This window comes from Bactrocera latifrons, unplaced genomic scaffold (genome assembly GCF_001853355.1).
Source record: "Bactrocera latifrons isolate USDA-ARS-PBARC rearing strain unplaced genomic scaffold, ASM185335v1 scaffold_247, whole genome shotgun sequence".
Taxonomy (NCBI): domain Eukaryota; kingdom Metazoa; phylum Arthropoda; class Insecta; order Diptera; family Tephritidae; genus Bactrocera; species Bactrocera latifrons.
This window is the reverse complement of record NW_017536041.1, coordinates 115,368-137,838: the sequence shown is the minus strand read 5'-3', so window position 1 is coordinate 137,838 and position 22,471 is coordinate 115,368. Positions and strand designations below refer to the sequence as shown.

Below are 22,471 nucleotides of genomic sequence, written 5' to 3'. Positions count from 1 at the left end.
AAAAATGTCAACAACTGGTCGACTAAAATGCTACATATTTTGTTCATTAAAGTATATGTTAAAAATAAAGAAAATAAATTGAAATTTGATTAAAAATACGAAAAGACTTTTTATGCACAAAATGTATGATGCAAGTAYGACATACGCAAGTGTTGAGAAAATATTTTGATGGCAAGAGAGTTTGTTCTTAAGTCTCATTTTCACTGCGTATAAACAAAACAAACCAAATGGTTGCAATAACCGAAGGAAAACTGCAGAGTTTAAATGTTCGCATAGGTAGGGCTCACACAGTGTACCTATCCTTCAATAGTATAGCTGCACAAACAACTCGAGTAAAGACTCATCTTCCAATCCATTTGTATTTACGGCCACCGAAGCCTATTAATTCCGCTCAATTACCGTTCAATCGACAGCCAAAGTCAACTATTTAGCCAACAATCGACACAAAACTTTATAAGTGGTTAAAGTGCATTGGAAATTGAAACCTCACTGGAAGAATAGCTTTACAGAGAAACACAACCGCATTGACGGATGTAGTGTTTGTGGCGCAAAGGCTGCAAAATGCAGCTATCAAAAACCATTGCAATGACTCTAAACTTAAACACCAAATTGACGCGGAAAAGCACCACCAACAACAAATGACAGCGATTCAGGCCTCTTAGAGACAAACACTTAAATTAACACCACACAAAACACGCTGAGGATTTCAATTCGTTCACTTGCTTTTCGCTTTGCTTTCGGCTGTTTCAATTGCCTSGCACTTGGGGTCAAATGCCAACCTTTTGCGGTCTGAAGATATTAGCGGATGCAAGCATTGTTAAACGTGCAACAATTGGTCTGAAAATGCAACTAGCATTTGTCGGACACGCTCAATCTGTTTACCCGAAATAATTGGCTGAAAGGGAAATGGTTTTGGTTTTGTATTTGGATTGAATGCCGCAATCARACGAGTCAATAAATTAAAGCGTACACTTTGAATTAAAGGCGAACAGGCGATGACAATGACAAAGACGCGCTGACTATTGCACTCACTCGCCAGGCAGCGCTGACGAAACTGCACCGAAACGTWTATAAGAAATAAAGTRGTAAGCATTGCTAGTTAACTGTACTTGTGCAGTGGCAGCAGCGGTTGGTTGGTGAAAATCTGATTACATCACCGCCGCCGCCGCTAGCGGTATGCTCATTAATTGCTTAGTGAAATTACGGTAAATCTCTGCTATTGATTGTTTGTTGGCCCACAGTGGGGCGCGAGCGACAAAAATGTGGGCGCTATTAATTAGCGGGATTAACTAATTCGCAAAAGAAACTTATATTTCTATAACTCTAAGCTGACCAGCYGATGCTGTGCTCACTAGTAGTTCCGTTACCCGCACCCTGCATTTGTGGGATGTCAATGCGTTGGCCATTRCTGGCAAAGTTTGCATGCATAACKGTCAAGTGCTGTAAGTCTTTGCATGAGTTTATTCGGTCATTTGCATATTAATGCGGTGATATTTCAAACAAGTTTGCTGCTTAAGTCTTCTGTTCTCAAGCAACCAGCAACCAGCAATGTGTATRAGAGTAGTTCCGTTGCGGTTTGTTGCTATTACATTTCAATAAAACTGAAATTGCTGCAAAACATGAGAAACTGTTTGAAAACTAATACGTGCAACAATTCCGTTTTGATTATCATTTTGATATTGCAAAATGTGCAGTTTGGCAGTAAGCGTCAAACTAGCTTTATATTGGATAGACGAAAAAGTATTTTCGTATTTTGTCAATAGATGTCGTTGAAGTCGTATATCTCCRGTGCTACCAAGCCCATTGCRTKGTACCCTACATGATTGGAAGGGTGAGATTTTATGCTTTATTTATCAAAAAAAAAAAAWTWAAWTYSGGGRWKWTWAAAAAAAAAGTTACAGTTATTCAAAAATTAGTAAAAATAATGAATAAAATTTGCTATATTTTGAATTTTTTGTATAAAAAAAGGTAGAATGACGTGCAAGCCAACAATGAAATTTGTGAAGTTTACGGAGACGATGCTGTATCAGTTCGTATAACACAACAATGGTTCGCTCACTTCCTTTCTGGAAATTTCGCAATTTCRATTTAAGCAGATGAAAGTTTTACACTGATGGAATAATGTCTCTAGCGGAAAAATAGCAAAAAGTGGTCGACCAAAATGGCATATATTTGTATTTTAATGTATTAGTATATATAAACATAAAAAAAAAAATAAGTTGAAGTGTGATTAGAAATACGAAAAGACTTTTGCGACTAACTATATTGGTTGAAACAAAATAATTTGATTGGAAAAAAATCTGTAAAATTATTCACCACAATGCATAACTGTTTATCTCTACAAACACTGCAACCAGATTGCAGAGAGCTGTGAGTATTTTTCTGCACAGCAAAGCTCGTTATAAAATCTTCTTTCATTCTTTGTATTTGCACGTGCGTTTACTGTCTATTTCATTCTCAAAAAATTATTCCTCTGATAATAAATTTTAAATTAAATTTCCAATCAATTTTTKGTTGATTAGTAAGTAAAATACCGTAAAATGAGATGGATGTCAAAACTCCACATCGTTGGCWGCCATTTTAAACATTTTTTGTATGATTATTTAGGAGGGTCTGTCTAAGACAAGACGTAAGCGAAGGTTAAGCAGATTGTAGAATTATATTTGCTTGGAAAAAATCTAAAAAAAAATAATAACAATAGAGTTTTCAAGCAGACAACATCTTGAAGGCAGTCGAATAATCAATATAACAAGAAAACCCTTTAACGTTGTCTGCACCGCAGTCGTAATATACTTCATAAGTGCATTTTTATAGCATAAAAGGTCCATCTTAATTTTATTCGGTCAGTTTGTATGGAAATTATATGCTATAGTGATCCGATCTGAGGAATTTCTTCGGAGATTGTAGATATTTATCACATTTTTTCGAATTTTCTAACAATTACTTGACAAATAAATAGTTTTACATAAAAGCACTTAATTTTAATCGGTGAGTTTGTATGACAGCTATGCGCTATAGCGATTGATATCTTCATAACTGAAGCATTAGTTTGAATATATACAAGCGGTTGGAYGAGCAGGTAAACAACGCTAAATAGACTCAACTCGTTGTGCTTATCGTTCATGTATATGCTTTATAAGGCCTCCTACGCCTCCTGCTATTTGTTATAAACTATGTGGKAAACTTAGTACACCCTGTTCGTGGTATAACAACAACCCTTCTTCAATAAAATAAGCAGACAATATAATGCAAATTCTGTAATGAATCTGTTATTTCAATTGTTCCGTCTGCTTCAGACCACGTATTATATGAACATTTCAGTATGACTTAACGAGTTTAATTGATTTTATGGAAACTAGGTTAATAGTTTAGCAGTTCAATTCCCGCGTTTAAAAAGCAACAAAATTTGCATGAGTAATGATACACATAATAACTTTACTATAACAAATCTTAAATATACTCACACACCCAACTCACACGTCTGTGCCGCTTYCCGCTTAAACTCAAATTAATGATTTAATGAAAAGCATTGCAAAAAAAAAAAAATAAAAATAAATAGTGAAGAAGCAGCACGACGCCACAATTGTGAATATTTGCAAACCAATGACTTTCGCTTTTTTACTCACATAAATCACATGAGTACATACATACATATGTACCTCGCTTTTGTATGCGCTATTCTGCTCGTGTTCATTTTGTGCTGATTTTTTGATATTTTTTGTTGAAGATTTTTCGATTTTTCCCGCACCTTGTTTTGGTTTATTGACCTTTCACACTCGTGCGCAGGGCTTTGAAGATCTGAGAACAATAGATATGTAACACCAGCGGCAGTTATGAAAYACACAAAAGACAAGATGAATTACTCTTTTGTATAAATACTTTATTGAATATTGTTAATAGTTTTTTTGCTTGCAAAAGCACAGTCTAACTCGTTATGTAGGGATTATGTCGTAATGCTGCAAATGAGCTTTCATTTTTACACAATTTAATTGACCAAAAATTAACAACGCCGTTTCCACTACTGTACACAAATATTTATGTTCGCTTGCAACAAACGAAGTGGGGCGAGTCGYCTCGATGCCCTACTCGCCACTTGCATTGATCAGTGCTGAGGTGAAAATCTGCTGGATGCCCCATTCATCACGTCTCTGCGAACTCATTACACTTACATAATTAATCTGTTTTGAATGTTTCTATGATTATTTAGTAATTAATTTCCAAATGCATACATGTGCGTCCCGGAAGCGATTAAATATCAATTATGCTACCAGCTGCAGGCTCATATGTATATATATGCACATATTAATATAAAGCAGAGCAAATACTCCAATAATGAGGTCTTAAAGGCAAATATTAGGTGGTCAAAAAAGTCTTTTCGTATTTTTAATCAAACTTCAACTTATTGTTTTTTATATTTTTAGTAATAAATAAATAAACAAATATGTATCATTTTGGTCGTCTCACCTTTTGCCATTTTCCCGCTAGAGCCATTATTCCAGAAGTGTAAAGCTTTCATCACTGTAGATCGAAATTTCGAAACTTTCAGAAGGGAAGCGTGCGAACCGTTGTTGTGCTACACGAACTGATACAGCATCGTCTCCATAAACTTCACAAATTTTATTGTGGGCTTGCGTGGTATTCTTCCCTTTTAAAAAAGAAAAATTTCAAAAAACTGCGAATTTCTTCATTATTTTTACACAGTTTTGAACAGCAGTAACTTGTTTTCAACTTCACCGAGTTTAAATTTTTAAATAAAAAGAAAAAATTAGTTTTGATTAAATGAAGCTTAAAATCTCACCTTTCCAATACTAGACGGTACTATGACACAATGTCATTAGTTGCACTGGAGATATACGATTGCAGCGACATCTTTTGACAAAATACGAAAAGACTTTTTCGACAACCCAATACTTTGATGTTGTTTTGTCAAGTGAAATTAATATAYGATTGGGAATATTGAATTCAGTTTTCAGAGATTTTCTCTGTACTAGTTTATTTATTTTATTTATTTAAAAGAGAAATAATTATACATAAGTAATCGTTCCACTTATAGATATAAAGCATTGGCTGCCAGGGCCTTCAGCTTCTGTAATAGTTTCTAACACATAATTTTAATATTCTGCATTCAACACACGCTTAAAGACTGACGAATCATTATTATTATTATTATTATTATTATTATTATTATTATTATTATTATTATTATTATTATTATTATTATCATAATACTTTCCAAAATATATTTGTGAAACCATCCGCCTTCCATAAATCGAATTAACTGTGCAATTATGCAAAATCTCATTTACTTCAACACTTTCAAAACGCYTAATTTTTGCGAGCATTGTTACGATCCCAAATAAATGTCGCTCGTAAAAATGTCACTCACTTCTGTGCTGGGGAAGTATTAAAATATTAAACTCAAGTTACTCAAACTCTGTTTGTTAAAGAATTGCAAATGTTATTATAAAAATTTGAAGGAAGTGCCAAGCAAAGTAATTTAGCATGTAATGACAAATTTGTTGCTCGAATATTATACAATTGGTTGTATTTATGTATGTATGTATATATGGTGTATTTTTTTAAATGTTTGCATTTATTATTCAGTTTAAACTAATAAAAGGAGGAGCTCTCATTGAAGTTTTTATTATTATGAAGTTASTTTAGTGATACTTATATTTTGTGTGGTGTGAGGTAACTATGGGAAAGTGGGAACCCAATAACTTTAAGACCATTATTGAATGTGTGGAATAATGAATGTGTACAAATGTATACAAATCAGGGACGGAAAATAATAGCTATACATAATTAATAAAAAAAATCATTATGAAGGAACTGTTGGCTAAACATATAAATTTTGTAGTATAATTTTTTTTTTTTTTTTGTTTTTTTGAAGAGTACACAAATAAAATTTTTATTTGTCTTCTCACAAAATAAAATTAATTTCATAACTTTTGACTTAAACTTGATTTGATTTTTCTCTTAACTGTTATGGTCCTTGATTCAAATACTTTCACGAAATAATCACTTTTATGCTGAAATTTGAGGAGTCTTTAAAATGTATTTGTGGGAACGAACTTTGGGAAGCAAACTCAAATGAAGAGTAATGAATAGTGGCGAGAATTGCAAAAGTAACTCAGTAGCTCAGCTTATAAATGAAATAACAGACAAAAAGACTCCACTCAATATATTTTTTATAGAATTTTTTTAATTATTAGACGTTAGAAAGAATTTATGGTCCACATAGAAGCCAATATTTATGCAGTTTTATTTTTTAAGTTGGAGCAAAAGAATACCTAAGATCTCAACATCACTTATAAATCACCTCAACATATTTTGGTGAATCTTTTGGGTGTGTTGTTAGACTCGTACCAAAGAGACTGAAACTTTGAACAAAACAACGTCGAGGAGAGTTTCTTAAGCACGATTGGTTGCAAAATCAATAAATTTTTTCGAAAAAAGCCTCGCATGAACGTTTGTGAAACAATGCTTTGCGACTACCAGAATGACATGAAGCGTATCATTACCGATGATGAGTCTTCGATCTATGCCTACGACCTTGAAATAGACGATCAATCGGCAGAATATGGTGGCCAATGAGACTCGAAGCCAAAAAAACCATGTCAAAGCARGTCAAAAATCGAGGTTGTGTTGACATTTTTCCTCAATTAACGTGGTGTGGTGAACATCGAATTCCTTCCGAACGGCCAAACTGTCAAAAGGGAATACTATTTGAGTATTATGCGTCGTTTGGGCGAAGCTATTCGTTAAAAGCAGGCCAGAATTATGGGCCAACAACTTTTGTCTTTTTCACCACAATAATGTACCTTCGCATACTGCTTGAATGCTTCGTGAGTTTTCGGCAAATTTTCAACTGATATCGTGCTGCAACCACTGTAACACTTAGTACCGTGCGACTTCTGGCTATTCAGCAAACACAAGCGAAAGCTCCCGGAAAACCGTTGGTTGTCAACTGAAGACATTAAATGTAAATCCCATAGAAGACTATTTTGGAAATTGACTTTAACAACTGCTTCGAAAATTGGAAAAAACGTTGCCAGAAGTGTATCTTGGCCAAGGTATATAATTTTGAGAGGGACGACAGAGATATTGAAGTATGAATGCAGAGTTTTAAAATTATGAATAAATTCTAAGGATATTTTTCTCATGGCAGTTTYTTGAAGTCATAAATCATATATAATAGTATGCTCGGTGAGATTTTCTGCGTAGTATCTAAGAATCTATTTTTCAGAATACTTAGTCTATATTCATCAAAGGGATCATTACTGGTAACGAAAGAGGTAACGTTGGCATATTAGCCTATTATAAAGGCAATAATAAAGATTTCTATTAAAAAAAAAAAACGGATAAAAAAGTTTATTATCAGATTTAGTAAGAATAGGTCTTCAAATTGATCATTCTCTAATTATCTAGTCTCGAGTAGATATATAGCGACATTTAGAGAAGTAATTGTAAATATTGAAGACTATCTTGAATAACTGCTACAGATAGTGTATTGTACTCATGGACAAACAATTTTGCATAACGCAATTGACGTTTTCTAAAATATGATCATTTCCATAAAATATTACTAGCTCTTAGTATTTAGACTTCAAATTTAAAATTTAGTGATTTTATAATATTATTATTGAAGAAAAAATTGAAAATTCAAAAAACTTAAAAAAAAATCACGAGATTATTAAAAGTTCTGCAAAAATAAACATAAAAATATTTAAAATTAATTTCGAACTTACCGTGATCTTCTAGAAATATTCCACAATTTATATTTAAATATTACTGCCTGCAAATGATAACTCCACTCAGTAACTATTGTAAGATGTATAGAAAAAATATTTATATTTAAATTTTTATCAATTAAGTATTTTTTTTATTTTTTTTTCACAACAACACTTGAGAATTTTGCGCGCGCGAAAGAACACCGCATCACTTTGTTTYTGAATGGACCATTGTTCGTGGAAGCTTGTGTGTTAGAGACTCTTTGTGGTAGATATTTCGCAAATGGGAGTGCAAAGAATCATGTGACTCGCTACACACCAACTCACAAACAAATCTGCATTGTTTTAGGACACAATGTCTATGATAAAGGCAGAAGTGGCTGAGCGAAAAAATTTAAGATGAAAGAAGTTATAAAAACTAGCAACGAAAATTGCAGCAAGGAGGACTTGAAAGCAGATAAATTTAAAAGTTTTTCGCAAGTAGAAGAGCTTGCTTTGAAAATGTGTGTGTGTGTGTGTTTTTTTTTTTACTAATTTATTTTACTAACTTCTGGCTTGCTAAAACATTTTGGGGCGTTCACTCGWTTACTAAAGCGCCGCGCCACAACTTTTGCAAATTTGTCTATTACAACTAATGAAGAGAAAACTCAGATTATTGCAAAGTGAAAAAATAAATAAATTCTCAGAGACAAATATGGTCTTGTGACTAGCAACGCTTGGCTTGGTTGCTTCTTTGACGCTCTTGTTGTTTTGCGCCGCGTGAAGCGTTTAAAGTGCAAAAGATCACACAGCCAGCGAGTGCCGAGTCGGCCGCATACACTCAGCCAGTTTCATTTACCGTGAATGCAATGCAAAAAGTGCACTAYAAATACAACAACGACAATAGAGTTAACAACAAGTCGACGACGCCGGCAGCAGCTCGAGCGCCAAGCTTTGAAGATGCGATCACTCGTACGAATGAGGAGCGTTCTTGTCTGCCAATTTACTGGCCCGCCAGACAGACGAAATCTGTTGCAGCGCTATTGCTCTATGTTATTGTTGTTGTTGTCGCAATGCTGTTTTAATTTCGTTTTGCGTTGTGTTGTGGGCGCCGCGTACATTATTGCCAAGGAAAACTTGTTAGCATTTGCACAAAAATGCGATTTTTCATATTAACCATTTCCATTTTGGGACAGCGCCATCACACTTGCACACACACACACACACACATACACCTCAGCGTCCAACTGCTCACTACAATTCTGCGGCACGTCAGGTTGCGTGACACAGTGTGACTGGCGCGGCGGTAGGGCGATGAAAGCCCTCATGACTAGGTCACTAGGGTATCTACACGAAATTCTGACATTCTGCGAAAGACAGCTACTTCTCAGCGCTARGATATGTTAAATTCAAAGTTGRCAATAATTCTTTATTAAWGTATAATCGCATTCTTAGTAACACAAACACTTGTTAGCTGAAAAAYTAATAGTTCATAGTTTATGCAAAGAAAATATCTCGCACGTTTATATTTCGGCATAAAAATTTGTGTTATTTACTTTGTGAGTAGACGCGAGCCGCAGTTATTGGARGTTATTGGAAGCGCACAACCGTTCGTTTCGAGCTTTTGACAAGAACTGAAATTTCATTCATGCACATTTGGGCATAAAAATCCACAAGACGCCGCCGCATCACAAGCACTCAGCACACAAACACACACACGTAAGCCAGTTGCCAGCAGTAGGTCAGCAGGCAGAGCAAGATGTTCAAGCAGATGCCGCTGGCATGAGTCTTCTCATGTGCGCAACAAAGTGGAAAGCASTTAAGCACAGGCGCTCCGAGCAAACAGAGATAAACAAGAGTGGCGCAGCAGCGGCAGAGTAACAAAGCAGACCGCAAGCCAGCAACATTACAGCTTCAGCAAGCAAATGGCAATGGTAGCAATTGTTGCAGCCAACAAGCAACAAAGTCAGTATTGCTGCTTTGCATATCTCTGCAATTGCGCGAATGCAAAAAATAAGCGCTTGCACAGTTGATAGTGTGCATGCGTGCGCGATGAGCTGAGAAAGTCCCTCAAAAGTTGAATTGTTGCTAGAGAGCGATGGGTGTATGTGTGCGTGTGTGTGTGGGCGCGAGAGTTTTGAGTTTGCAAATGTTCTTTTTTCTGGAGTTTTAAGCCGGTTGTAGAACGCTTCGCTTTATTAGCTTGCTGTGATACAATGGCAGTAAGGCGACGTTTGTTGCTTAAGTCTTTCGTTTGCTGGGCGCACATTATTTCTTGTCAGAGTTGTGGAATTTTGTGAGTATTAAAAAAAATAGCTAAAAGAGTACTAACACAGCAAAAGCAAAGTAATAGAGAATTTATTTCAAATTTTCTTTGAACTTTCTCAATTTTTGATTTTGAACAAAGCCGCAGCTTCCATTTGTTGCTTTACTACTACTTACTACTTAACTACTTTAGTAGCAATTTTTTAGTCATCAGTGTGGATTTGTATCTGCTTGCATATACATATACTCACTAATATGCATGAAAGCACAGACATGTGGAAATCTAACAACTAACTGCCTATCTACTCGCCTATAAACATTTAGCTCGCCAGCAACATGTTGCCACAATACAAATAATGTTTATATGCAACTAAGTCGTTGTTGCGGCTTCAGCGGCGTATATAGGCTGGTGACATTACCTTTCCCAATAACTGTATTTTTACGCGAGTCATTTSTRAAACAACAACAACAATARYAAGAAGAGTGAAGTGTGCTCTTCACCTTCGCTGRCGATTAGACGCTCTCGATTTCATGTTGATGGTACATTTGGTGCGAACAGGCGCAAAGCGATGCGAAAAAATTTAATCAAATAAAAGAAATAATGCGAAAATTACTAGTAGCAATACGTTGAAGGTGTGCGCAGACACTMGTGCGTGTGTGTGTATAGAATAATTGCGTTGCGTTGCGTAGCTTACAAATCAGCCATAATTTGTATGTATTTAGTTTTTTTGCGCTTGCCACAGGGCAACAATTACAAACAAAMGGTGTTWCATTACTTGATTATGTTATTTTTACGGTTGACGTTTGCCGCTTTGGTGCCATTTACACATACGTATTTTCGATTTGAACGTGCGTTTAAGCGGCTGTAATTTTAGTTGCTCTTGGTTGCTGCAATTAACGGCTTAATGGCTCATTTTCTATTATGTTATTGTTTGGTTATTGCACGAGCTGCTGTTGCTTTTGTTTGATTGGAGTCAATTGACAGCCAAAAGTCGCTACACCACACACATGCAACAATAAACGAAAGTATATACACTGAATTTGCGGTGCGGGTGGCAACACTGACTGTGCGTAAGTAAACGGATTGGCATATTTTGTTGTGAATTATATTTTGCAGCGAACTCATGCCACTTTCCGCAGCGCAAAGAGCTTCTTCTTGGCTGATTACTGCGCTTTCAGGGCCATTGTGCACTTGCCTTGCGTACTGAAGATGATTATGGCCGCTTGAAATGCAGATTTTCGTTGCGAAAAAAACGCTGATTTGACAATTTTTCGAGTGGGTTGATTAATTGGAGTGCCATTCACTTGTTTACATATACATTTGTATTTTTAATTGAATGACAGCGAAAGATTTTAATAGGCAGCATAACATTTTTTTTTTGGTTGCGTTTATTTGAGTGCAATAATTTTTTTTTTTTTTTTTTGTTTGTTAAAGTAGGAGGAATCATCAAAAGTCGGAGGGCGGAACTTCAATCCGCTAAACGTAACCTACTCCCAACGACAGACTCTCGGAATCACCTAGTTAAGTATTGCTTTGTGGGAGTGATAAAACATTGAACATTGACAACTCCTCTAAGGCGCGRACTGACGGACGTCTACTCTGCTCTATATGTCTCAATTTTGTCATGATTGAGGTTGCCGCTTCGCTGACAGCTTTCCAGTTCTCAGTGGATTGACATACATATGTCTGTATAAGTTCTTCCTTTGTACTTAAAAAGCGAGAACAATAAAACATTACATACTCAGAGTCTTTGGCGCACTCTGAACACGTCGAACAATATGGACTCATGTCATGCTGGAATGTGTACAGGTAGCTTCTAAAGCACCTACGTCCACTTAGTATTTGGGTAATGTAGAAATCCAGCTGGAAACTATGGCTGGAAAGCTCGCAGCTTTATTTGCCATAATTCCTGTTAAGGCGTTTAGGATTTTATTCGCTTTACTTACAGTGTACTGTAGGTGATACTTTAATTCGAACCTTGAGTCCATTACTATTCCCATATGTTTAATTGTGGCTGTGAATGAATCTCACACTCTCCTATGGTGAGAGTTATGTACTCGTATACTTTCCTCCACTTTTCTAGTACTTATGTGCAAGACTTATGTCTTATTAGAGTTCTAAACTCATTAAGGAGAACTATTGTCACAGACAGTTTAGGCACTCATTGCATTTGTTCTGGAGATCATCTAGGCCACTGTTACTACAATAAGGTCGGCTGCATATATAATTAATTTAAGGTTCCATAGAAGGGGACTTAGAACCGAGCCGTGCGGTACTTCACCCGAAATAGAGTAGCTCTTGATGCCTTCACCTGCTACTTTAGCATTCTTCATCTGTAGCGAATAATTGTCGCTTTAATTTCAAAAAAAACTCATAATAATTTCCATAAGATCATAAGATATTGAGGAGCGCGTGTGTCATGCAGAGCCTTGATTATGTTTACTTTTTACTTTTATAACTTTGCTGAGTTAAAGGCATTCTTCACATCCAAGGTGATCAACGCGCAATATTTTTTGGTTCCACCTTTCCAACGTTTGCCACTTACTGCGTTGTATAGTGCGTCAATGGTGGAKCTCTTTTTCATAAAGCCGTATTGTCTTTCTGATAATCCGCTAGCTTTCTGGATTGCTAACTCCAAACGGTCTCTTACTATGCTTTCGTACACTTTGTCGATACAGTGGTCGATATGATGAAGGTTACTCCGGAGCCTTTTTTGGTTTAAGAAGCAGAACAAATCGCTGGACTTTCTTTGGGTCAGAAAATCTACCTTCCATTACGCACATATTCTAATGTGTATATAGAAATATTTTTCAACCCAAAGTAACTTAGTTTAATCCTATCTTTTTTTTTTCTTTGTTTGAAGGCTCCATAAATTTTTCTAATCCGCCTTAATCTTGCTGCATATTCGTCAATAACAAATATTTTATTTTATTATTTTTGTTTTCATTTCCATAAATCTGTAAAAAGATCTGCAGCACATCAATGCTACATATATTATGCTATGCAAAATTGTGTAGTTGTTGTTGCCGTAATATTGATCAGTGTTGCTTGTAAACGTTATCAGCATGCTGACGCACAAAGTTGCCACTTTATTAGCCGAGAACAGCGCCGCTTTGAGCAGCTTGAATGTGAAGAAAAATCAACAAAAAACATAAGAAAATGTATATGCATATATATAGACAACTTCAAATCAGATTTACATACACATATGTTTGCGTAGTTATGGCAATTTAATATTTTATGCAGRTCGTCTGCATTGGCAACGAAAATCTACTTCTGTGGGAGCAGGCCGCTACAAATTTGTGTTTTCGCAAAACCAGCTGCGAAACTATCAAGAATCTTCTATAATTAAAAAAAAAACAAGAAAAAACTCACACAAATAACGGCAAACAACTTTTGCACATGACAGAGTTTCATACCAAGTTACTTGTGATTCTTTTTATGCAAACAAAAAATAATTTTACTTGAATTTGGCGCATATTTCTGTGGCTTTAATGTGAGAACCAGCACAGCTCTTCCYAGCGGCTACAGAAACTATGCTGTGGCAGAAAGAGAGTGACAATAAATGAAACTTATGTTTGTCTGAATATATACATAGTAGATCTCAGMCAGCGCCGTGTCATCGGCAGTGCAAAACCTGCTAATAACAAGTTCGGACGCAAAGCATTCTATCGATTATATCTACATGTGATATTATTATTATATTATTATGACACTTTTTTAATTTGGCAGACAAATTTTTCACTGTCAATCCAGTTTTATGAGTTGTTATTTATGTACGTGTTGTCAGATTTATGTTGGATGTTCGGCGCATGGCGCTAAAACTAGAAAAAAGAAGAAAAATGTTTGCATTAGGAATATAATTTATATAGTTTTCAATATCATGTATTGCAATTGAAAAGAGGCGCACTTGGAAAAATCACGTAAAAATAAAAAAGAACTCAGCTAAGAATGAAGGTGGCGCAGTTACACTGGCTCTTTCGACCAAGAAGATCATGCCTCAGTCTTAAGAAGTAATAGAAGCATTACCACTAACCATATATTCATACTGCCCCAAATCTTTAAAAATATTCGTGAAAAGAGGACCGACACACACCATCACTTTATCGATTTYAAAGCTGCTTTTAACAGCATGTAWAGGAGCTGTCTTTATGCCGCGATGCCTGAACTTGGTATTCGCGCAAAACTAATACGGCTGTGTAAACTGTCGCTGAGCAACACCAAAATCTTCGTCAGGATCRGAAAGGATGTCTTCGAGCTTTCGTGCGACTTCTTCAATCTACTCTTGGAGGAATTAATTCGAGCTGCAGAACTCCTTAGAGGAGGTACCATCTTTTATAAGAGTGTACAGACAAACGCGCTGTTAGYTCTGCTTTCTCCAGAATGGATAAGGAAGCTATAGCAAGACGAAATATCTCCTGTTAACAAACAAACTGTCGTCGCATTCGCGTTTTGGCTCCTACATCACAGTTTACAATCACAACTTCGTAGTCGTAGATAATTTCGTCTATCTTTGAACCAGTATTAAGACCAACAACAATTTCAGCCTTGAAATCCAACGCAGACAGGTGTTACTTCGGACTGAGTACACAATTGAGAAGTAAAGTCCTCTCTCGAAGAACAAAAACCAAACTCCATAAGTCAATTATTACTTTCGTCCTGATATATGGTGCAGAGGCATGTACGATGACAATATCTGCTGAGTCGGGCTTAGGATCTTTGCGCATTGGCCACAGCGAATATCGTATACATACATATAAGCCTCATGGCTTGTTAAAGGTTTATTTAATGTCTAATATGTGTATGTATGAACTCATATCAGAATCAATTTCTTATAATCGCGATATAAGCCGACACATTTACTTCAGAAATCGGGATGAAGCCATAACAATATATGTTTCCGCAAAATCCAACGATAAMAATGATTTTCAAATTAGTGTATTAAAAAGGCGGAGAAAATTAAAATAAAATTTAAAAAAATTAATAATCAATTTTATTRCATATTCATGCAGCCAAAATTCGCTACTGTTATTACTTTACAGCAGCCGAGCCATTCGAATTAGATTACCAAATGCATTAAATATGATTATCTTACACACACACACGACATACTGCTAGCCGAAAAACAAAATTGGCAGAAAACCTATTTCTGAGCGACCAAAGCGAAAGGAAATGAGGCAAACTATAGTAATTGTTAATAGAGCAGAGGAGCGTTTAARCTGGAGTTTGCTAAGGAATGACRACATGCACACAAAATGCTGCCAAGTCGTCGATAGCAGGCGCTGTGGGTGAGCGCGCAGACGAGCCAAGTCGCGGGAGTTAGTTGTTTTGCACAGCTGCCGTCACCGCCGATACATTGACATCAGCGCCGCGGTTGCGCAAASGCACAGCATCAGCATCAGCGACRTAAAAAATGGCGTACAACATCGCGAACAGCAATAGCAATGAGATTGTGTATCACAACACATCACTGGCTACCCGAAGCCGCTTGCAATTGTTGGCGGCGCATTGAGCCCTTTTTGCTGGTGGCTGTTGCACTACACACGGCGCAGGCAGCAACTGTCGACGCCAACAAACAAACGTTTGTTTACTGCTGATGCGTCTGTTTTTGTCGACGTTGCTGCTAGACTCACACACACACACACACACACATACATACAGACCTGGCGCACATGAGCCAGCATTATTGGCCGCGTTGTCGGTGGTGCATTAAATTAGTTTCGTGAGTATTTAAAGCAGGCCAAAAAAGCGCCGCGTAACCCAAGCAAAAAGCTGAAATCAAATTTACTATGGAACATCGAAAAACAGGCGAATCGAAGGCATTGTGGGACGCAGTGGGTGTTGCATTGTGCTGGATCGGGCGTCTTTGCAACGCATGCGCACAATGTTGTTAATATTGTTACGCTGCTTTTCGGTGTATTTTGTTTTTGGTCGTGGCTCGTCTCATGTTGGACAGTTTGTTTGTTTGCATTTCGTTACGGTTCGCACTCGGCTTGTCTTTCATTTTGGCGTGTCAAACGGCAGAAGTAGATAAATAAAAGCAATTGTGTTAATTTGTGTGGAGCTCATTAAATGGTATTTTGCTGGAATCTCCACTTACAAAACATGAAAATGTTTTGWCTTTTCTTTGTCTGCTTCATACTCGTTARGACCGGAGCGCACAGCTATGAACTCCATTGTTTTCGTACAGACTGCAACAGAAATTATGCAAATATCCCGAAAGCGAAAAGAATATGGCAAGTCTTCAAATATTWGCTTCAGAAATTTCCAAAAATTACGTTATAGCCTGTGTTTTTCAGCCATTTGTGGCAACCATAAATTACCAACTCAAGCGCTTGCTGCTAAATATATAATTTGAATCAATTTGCCAACGAGCTCATAATGCATTATTTATCTGCAGTTTGAAGGAAAGGTTCAAGAAGCTCTGAATTCACAGTCCACCCTCGATAGACAAATCAGCGGGTAGGTGAGTGGTTCTTCTCTAATTAAGCAGCTGAATATAGAGYAGTTGAAGCTATTTGTGCTGATGCTGAAACCTGATTTGGGTAAAATATTGGCAATTGCTGACTGAGTCTCACACACTGCAATTACCTGAAGTATTCCATTTCTAAGCTGCAGTTGTAAGAAATCGCTTCTAAAGTGGTAACTTTTTGGACACTAACGGTTTGCAGAAGCAATAAAATGCATATCATTTAATGCTCCTTCTTCTTTATTGGCGTAGGCACCGCTTACGCGGTTATAGCCGAGTTTACAACAGCATGCCAGTCGTTCATCTCTTCTCACAGTTTTAGCGAATCGGAGATTCCAAGTGCAGCCCAATTCTTTTCCACCTAGTCTCTCCAACGGAGTGGAAATCTCCCTCTTCAACTACTTCCACCGTCGGTTACTGCGTCGAACAATTTCAGAACCGAAGTGTTTGCATYCATTTCTATGASATGATCTAGCCAGCGTAGRTGCTGTCTTTTAATTAKCTGGACTWTGTCAATGCCGTCGTATAACTATACAGCTCATCGTTCCRTCGAATGCGATATTCGCCGTCGACAATGCGCAACGGACCTTCCTTCTTCCGCAGAACCTTTCTATCGAAAACTCGTAACGTCGACTTATCAGATGTTGTCATCGTCCATGCCTCTGTACCATTTAGCAGAATTAGCACCTGTTGGTAAGAGTAATTCTACGGTGGATTTTAAGACCGACGGCATTAAAGGAGCTCCTTTTCTTGCTGTCAAAAGCAGTTTTAAAATCGACGAAGAGGTGGTTAGTGYCATCCCCTTTCACGGGTCTTTTTCAAGATATAACGCTTGATGAATATATGGTCAGTCGCTTGATATAATCTTATATGCGATGATTCCAAGGTAGTTAGCGTAGATTTTGGAGTTTTCCTTTTTATGGTTTGGACAGACCACAATTAAATTTTTATCGTCAGGCATGCGCTCATCCGAGGCTGTTTTATTATTTTCATTGGGGGTACTTTTTAACCTACACACAGTCCTGGTAAGGAATGTTTCGACTTCTGACTTTAGCTCGCCTTCAAACGGATGTTTTGTAGCTACCCAGAGGATAATTGGTCTAAAACAGGATGTCCTGCGAAGCTTTCACCATATGCAAAATAATGGTTTCTAGCAACTCCCAGGTGAATGGCGCTCCGCGAACCTTCCTCACTCGCGTGGACTTCTACACATAGCTCCCTCCGCCACAGGGACTGTTACATAGGACATTATTGGATCGTTTGAAAGACGAAATCGCCGAAAAACGCCTACAAATTATTTCGAACAAGTGTCCGCAGCAGCTGGCTAGTATAAATTCCAGCAAATAGCCGCAATTTTCGACTACTTTTTGCAAGCAAATGGGCAATAACGCACCGAGTAACCTCTTCTAAAATATGAATCATCTCGGACCTATGTGCGTAAGCAAGCTACCTCCAAAAAAATAATCGAGCAGTGTTAAATCGCACGATCTTGGTGGCCACGCCACAGACCCACAACGCGAGATAATGCGCTCAAAAAAAGTTTCCTTCAATAAATTGTTTGTTTTTTTGGCTGTATGAGTTATACTGGCTTGAATGTTGAAATCAAATTGTTGTCTACATCAACATCCACTAATTCAGGTCTGAAAAGATTTAGTCTCTATAGCGTTCTCCATTTTCTATAAAATTATGGCCACCTTTGAAGAAATATGTGACCAATGATTCCTTCCGCTTAGACTGTAGACCAAACCGTGACTTTTYAAAGATGTAACGGCGTCTCAACAATTACTGGTGAATTATGGCCACTCCACATAACTAAAAGTGAACTCAAGCGGGAGCCKRATGAACTCATTCGGGTCTTCTTCGATACTCGGCATCTTCACTAAAATAGAGTAAAGTAAGAGCGCGATGCTCCGCCCGCACCGAGACATTATTTTGGCATTAAATCTGCACGATTTGTAAACGCCGTTCGGGAGTAAGTATGTTCATTATAAAAGGCAGTGCAAGCTGCGTGTAAGTTATAAAGGCCAAGACTATAGTTTTCACCATATAGTTTTTTATTAAGATTCATCTGAATGCTTAAAAAATAATATTATATAAAAGATGTTCCCAACTTCTTGCTTACGATATTAGTTGACCAGCCGTATAAAGTCGCAAATAAGTAGCTCTCGTTCGGTTCACTTTACTGATTTGCTTACTCGTGCGAGGATATAAATGTAGATAMAAACATTTCAAAAGTATATAAGTATACTTGTAAGTACTTTAAACTAAACATTGGATAACCATTGCTGAAAAAAAAATACAAAATAATGTCAGCAACACGATCAAGCAAATTTTCATCACCTTAAAGAAAAATCTGAAAGACACTTCAGAGCAAAGTGCATGAGAGTATTGCCACACTGGTTCGCCATGTCACGAACTGTTGCGCTAAAAGGCATATATGAAAGTAACACATTTTCCAAAAGACACAAGAGAAATTAAAAGTTTTTCTGTTTCTATTTTCAACTTCAGACTTGGCACACTACGGAGTCAGCTCTATGCCTTCAATCGACGAAGTCAGCTACTTTATGCTCAAAGCGGCCTATGCCCGAGCAACAAAGTTGGCTTGGTCGCAAGGGGGCGTGTAGGGTCAATATTATTAACAACTTTGTTGCAGTATGCGTGACTGCATTGCGTCAACTTAATTGTAATGTAGAATATGATTGTAAAAAGTTTTTCTCTGATCGTTATTGCTAGACAAATACCAATTATAATAATAGCCATATAGTTTACAAAAAKAGTTGCGGAATTGTGCTAAATTCAATACAATGTATTGGTGTCACCAACTTTTCTTCAATCAACACACAACTTTTTAAACTATTATGCAACAGTAGCTCGTCAAAAAAACTGGGAAAATATATGCCTTTTTTTAGAAGTTTTGCAATTTTTATTTTTCTAACAGCAATTTGAAACAATTTATATTCCATATTATATTTCGCATTCTCATTGCGAAATTCCATATGGCAAGTGAATTAGTATAAATTTGTAAGAAATAAATTCAASGCATGAAAGCATGCAGAAACGCTTGATGATTTAAAAAATATCAAAATAAGAAAAACCTAAGATTTGGGCWCATCCATGTTGCTTATATCAGTTTGGTTACCAATTTTATAAAACAGTTTTCATAGCTTAGTTGACCGATCCTTTGAAAACGTTCTTGAAAGGAGRCYGATTGCTTTCAGTTGCGTGTTAGTTCAGCGGAAGCTGCTTGCTGCTGAAATTCGTTGAGTATACGGCTCTGCGGAATGTCCGTCTCAACGCGACTGCCCACAACATCTGTGGCGGATACTGGCTGCTGCTCCTGATCGAAAAATATATCGATTATAATGCGGACACCTGCAAGAAAATGGTGAGAGAAAATTATAATGACGAATTATGATTATCATTTCTAACCCCCTCGAAGCCATAATAGATTAGTGAAAGGGCTACAAACAAAAYTTTGCATATTAAGCCATTATACTGTTATCTGCTCTCAAATTTTCTTTCACAATTAGTTTAGAAACGTTAGCTGCCCTCCTCTATCTAGCCTCCTATGTTGCGTTTTTATTTTTTGTTCTACAAAAAGTCTAAGTAGCCGTCCGCGTGAGGGATAAGTACCGAAGAAGTGGAACCTCGAATGGTATGTGCTCTACGGCAGCATGGATATCTTAGTTAAGCCTATGAAAATTCAACGAACACACTCTTTAGACTATGTTTCACGGCTAGCAGACGTTGCTCCAGGAAAAAACTCATTTAAATCGCACTTTTGTGTGCTCGGTCCAAAAGGAGAAGAGTTTTTATATATGTATATACTATACTATATATTGTGTATTTTCAGGACATACCACACTTTCAGGACTTTCTAATCATTATCGTTATCAGATTCGTGTAGGAGACTATTCACAGCAAAATCGTTATAACCTGCAATGCCAAAGAGTTCACAAGAAATAACGCCCCTTACATCGGATTGGAAACGAGTTAGGACTCCGTTTTCCTCTAGCGTTTAAGTGCTGCACATCTGGACTTAGCGACTACTGTCTAGCTATTGTGCGCCTACAATATCCTTCTAGCCCAATGTAGAACGCAAGATGGTTGGTTGGTTGAAAAGAAAGGCGCATACACCGCACTTGGGCCAACGTAAGGCCCATTATATTCCTAGAGGTAACAAATTTAAACCTTAGCCTGCAACTATGTAGATTTGATAAAAGACCTGCTACTTTTCCACCCAAACTGTCGAATGTCTCTTAAGTTAGAGTATTGAGAGCAGTGGAGTGTGTCCCTTCTCATCTGACTAAAGACATAGATAATGTTCCAGCATCTGCCCTGCATTTCACCGAATCCATTAGTTCTATTTTCAGAAGCTAAAATCTTTTACCTATAAATAGGAGCTTTCGACTATCAACACTACCCCAAAATAACTTTAATATGCTGAAAGATACTTTCAAAGGTTTTTCATTGGATTGCGTTTTAATTACGATCTCAACACAGTACGGTTTCTCACACGCCAACCGTGGGCACGAATAGGAACGAACTATGTTTGAACAACTAGGATCTACTCACCTCCGGCAGTCTTTGCAATTGTCGTTTTACTCTGATAAGAAGTCTCCATTGGCTGAAAATTCGCYTCCTCGATGCTTCCAGTTACACCGGCCCTATCGTTGCCGTCTGGCATATTCTCCTCTAAACTGCTGGCAGCATCATTAGCATCGCGAGGCGGCGACCTTTTTCATTGGATATTCATGACAATATAACTATTTCAAATTTGCTCAATACCCTGCCACTAACCTTGAGGTGCGCCTGGTGTGATCGGCAACATAGATATTTTCACTATCGCTCAAAGAGACGTGACGTTCTCGCACGAAGCAAGAGTCATCCATTGCATCCGTTTGCTGCTTCGTTGTGCAGCTATTATTGTTTGGCTTGCAACTGTGTTTCACTTTGGCGCTGTGATTGTGGTCAATACCGCGATTGGTTTGCGTCGATTTACTGCCCTTATCCTCCTCTTTCTTCTGTGTCACATAATGACGCGAGGGATAACGATGCGAAAGCGTATGGGTGCCAAAATTGTTCACACCAAAATATGCGGACTTCATTGCAGGCAAGCTGTATTGCTGCTGCTGCAGACTGCGTCCACCACCTTTGGTGCCCAACTTGGCCACTGTGTCATATCGTTTAATCATGTCACGCACGCTGACCGGAGAATGCGATTCCGAGTCGGAGGCAGCTGTTAGCAGCACATTAAAGGAGCTCATGGAATTGTTGCTCACATTATCGTCATCGTCGACGCTGGCCGAACGCCTCTGCGGCAACCGACACGTCTGCGAATTTCGCTTCGAGTCGCTAGTGAGATCCATGTTTTGCGTGTCACTCGTCACAAATGTGCAGATTGAAAAACGAATAGAATGAAAATACTAAATATTTTTCTACTAAATTAATGCTAATTTTTTTTTATACTAAATTTTCTAATTTTCAATAAAAATCGCTACGACAATCTATGTAAGTTAAAATTGTTTATTTTGTTTTTTGTTTTCTTAAATGTCAGTTGTACAAAACGGTGTTGTTTCTTTAATATTATAGTTTTTGAATATCGTCAACTTTTTTACTCTATACTTTGAGTTATATTTGCATGATATTGTTCTTAATGAGTGAAATGTAAATGTTTTCAAATACAATATGTATATACATTTTGTTGCATAATCCACCACAGCTCAAAATATAGGTATATAATAAATATATACTATATAATAGCTAAAATATCGCAGATAGMATTATCCAGATATTAACAGGGAGACCCAAAAACCCTTCCGGATTCAATGATCGTTTTTCTATATTAGCGAGGTCAACAACCTTCATGTCAATGATCCTTTCTAAAGTCAGTAACCCCTTTGTTTACCTTTAGGGAGGTCAATAACTTTTCTTGACACTTTATTTACCTTTAATTATGTCTAGAAGGCTTAGTGGTGAGCTTTGCTGAGTTTACTTTTTACTCTTTTGTTTACCTTTAACGAG

General features: G+C 37.2%; 2 protein-coding genes across 5 annotated transcripts in view; both read right to left on the bottom strand.

Moving 5' to 3' along the window:
* LOC108969267 (mucin-6) overlaps positions 1-9,333 on the bottom strand; it is a 46,330-nt gene extending 36,997 nt beyond the window's left edge. The window contains exons 1-2 of one of the 4 annotated variants that reach the window (XM_018933874.1): positions 9,269-9,333; positions 7,752-8,113 (exon numbers count right to left, since the gene is read on the bottom strand). The gene's annotated coding sequence lies outside the window, so the exon portion shown is untranslated. The remainder of the gene's footprint in view (positions 1-7,751; positions 8,114-9,268) is intronic. The other 3 variants (XM_018933876.1, XM_018933878.1, XM_018933877.1) reach the window with 3 other exon arrangements.
* A 10,121-nt stretch (positions 9,334-19,454) lies between these two features.
* On the bottom strand, positions 19,455-21,927 carry LOC108969274. The gene is made up of 3 exons (XM_018933889.1): positions 21,248-21,927; positions 21,023-21,183; positions 19,455-19,819 (listed from the first exon to the last, which is right to left on the bottom strand). The coding sequence occupies exons 1-3, from the start codon at positions 21,814-21,816 to the stop codon at positions 19,662-19,664; spliced, it is 888 nt and encodes a 295-aa protein (XP_018789434.1). The 5' UTR covers positions 21,817-21,927; the 3' UTR covers positions 19,455-19,661.
* Between the last annotated feature and the right edge of the window lie 544 nt (positions 21,928-22,471).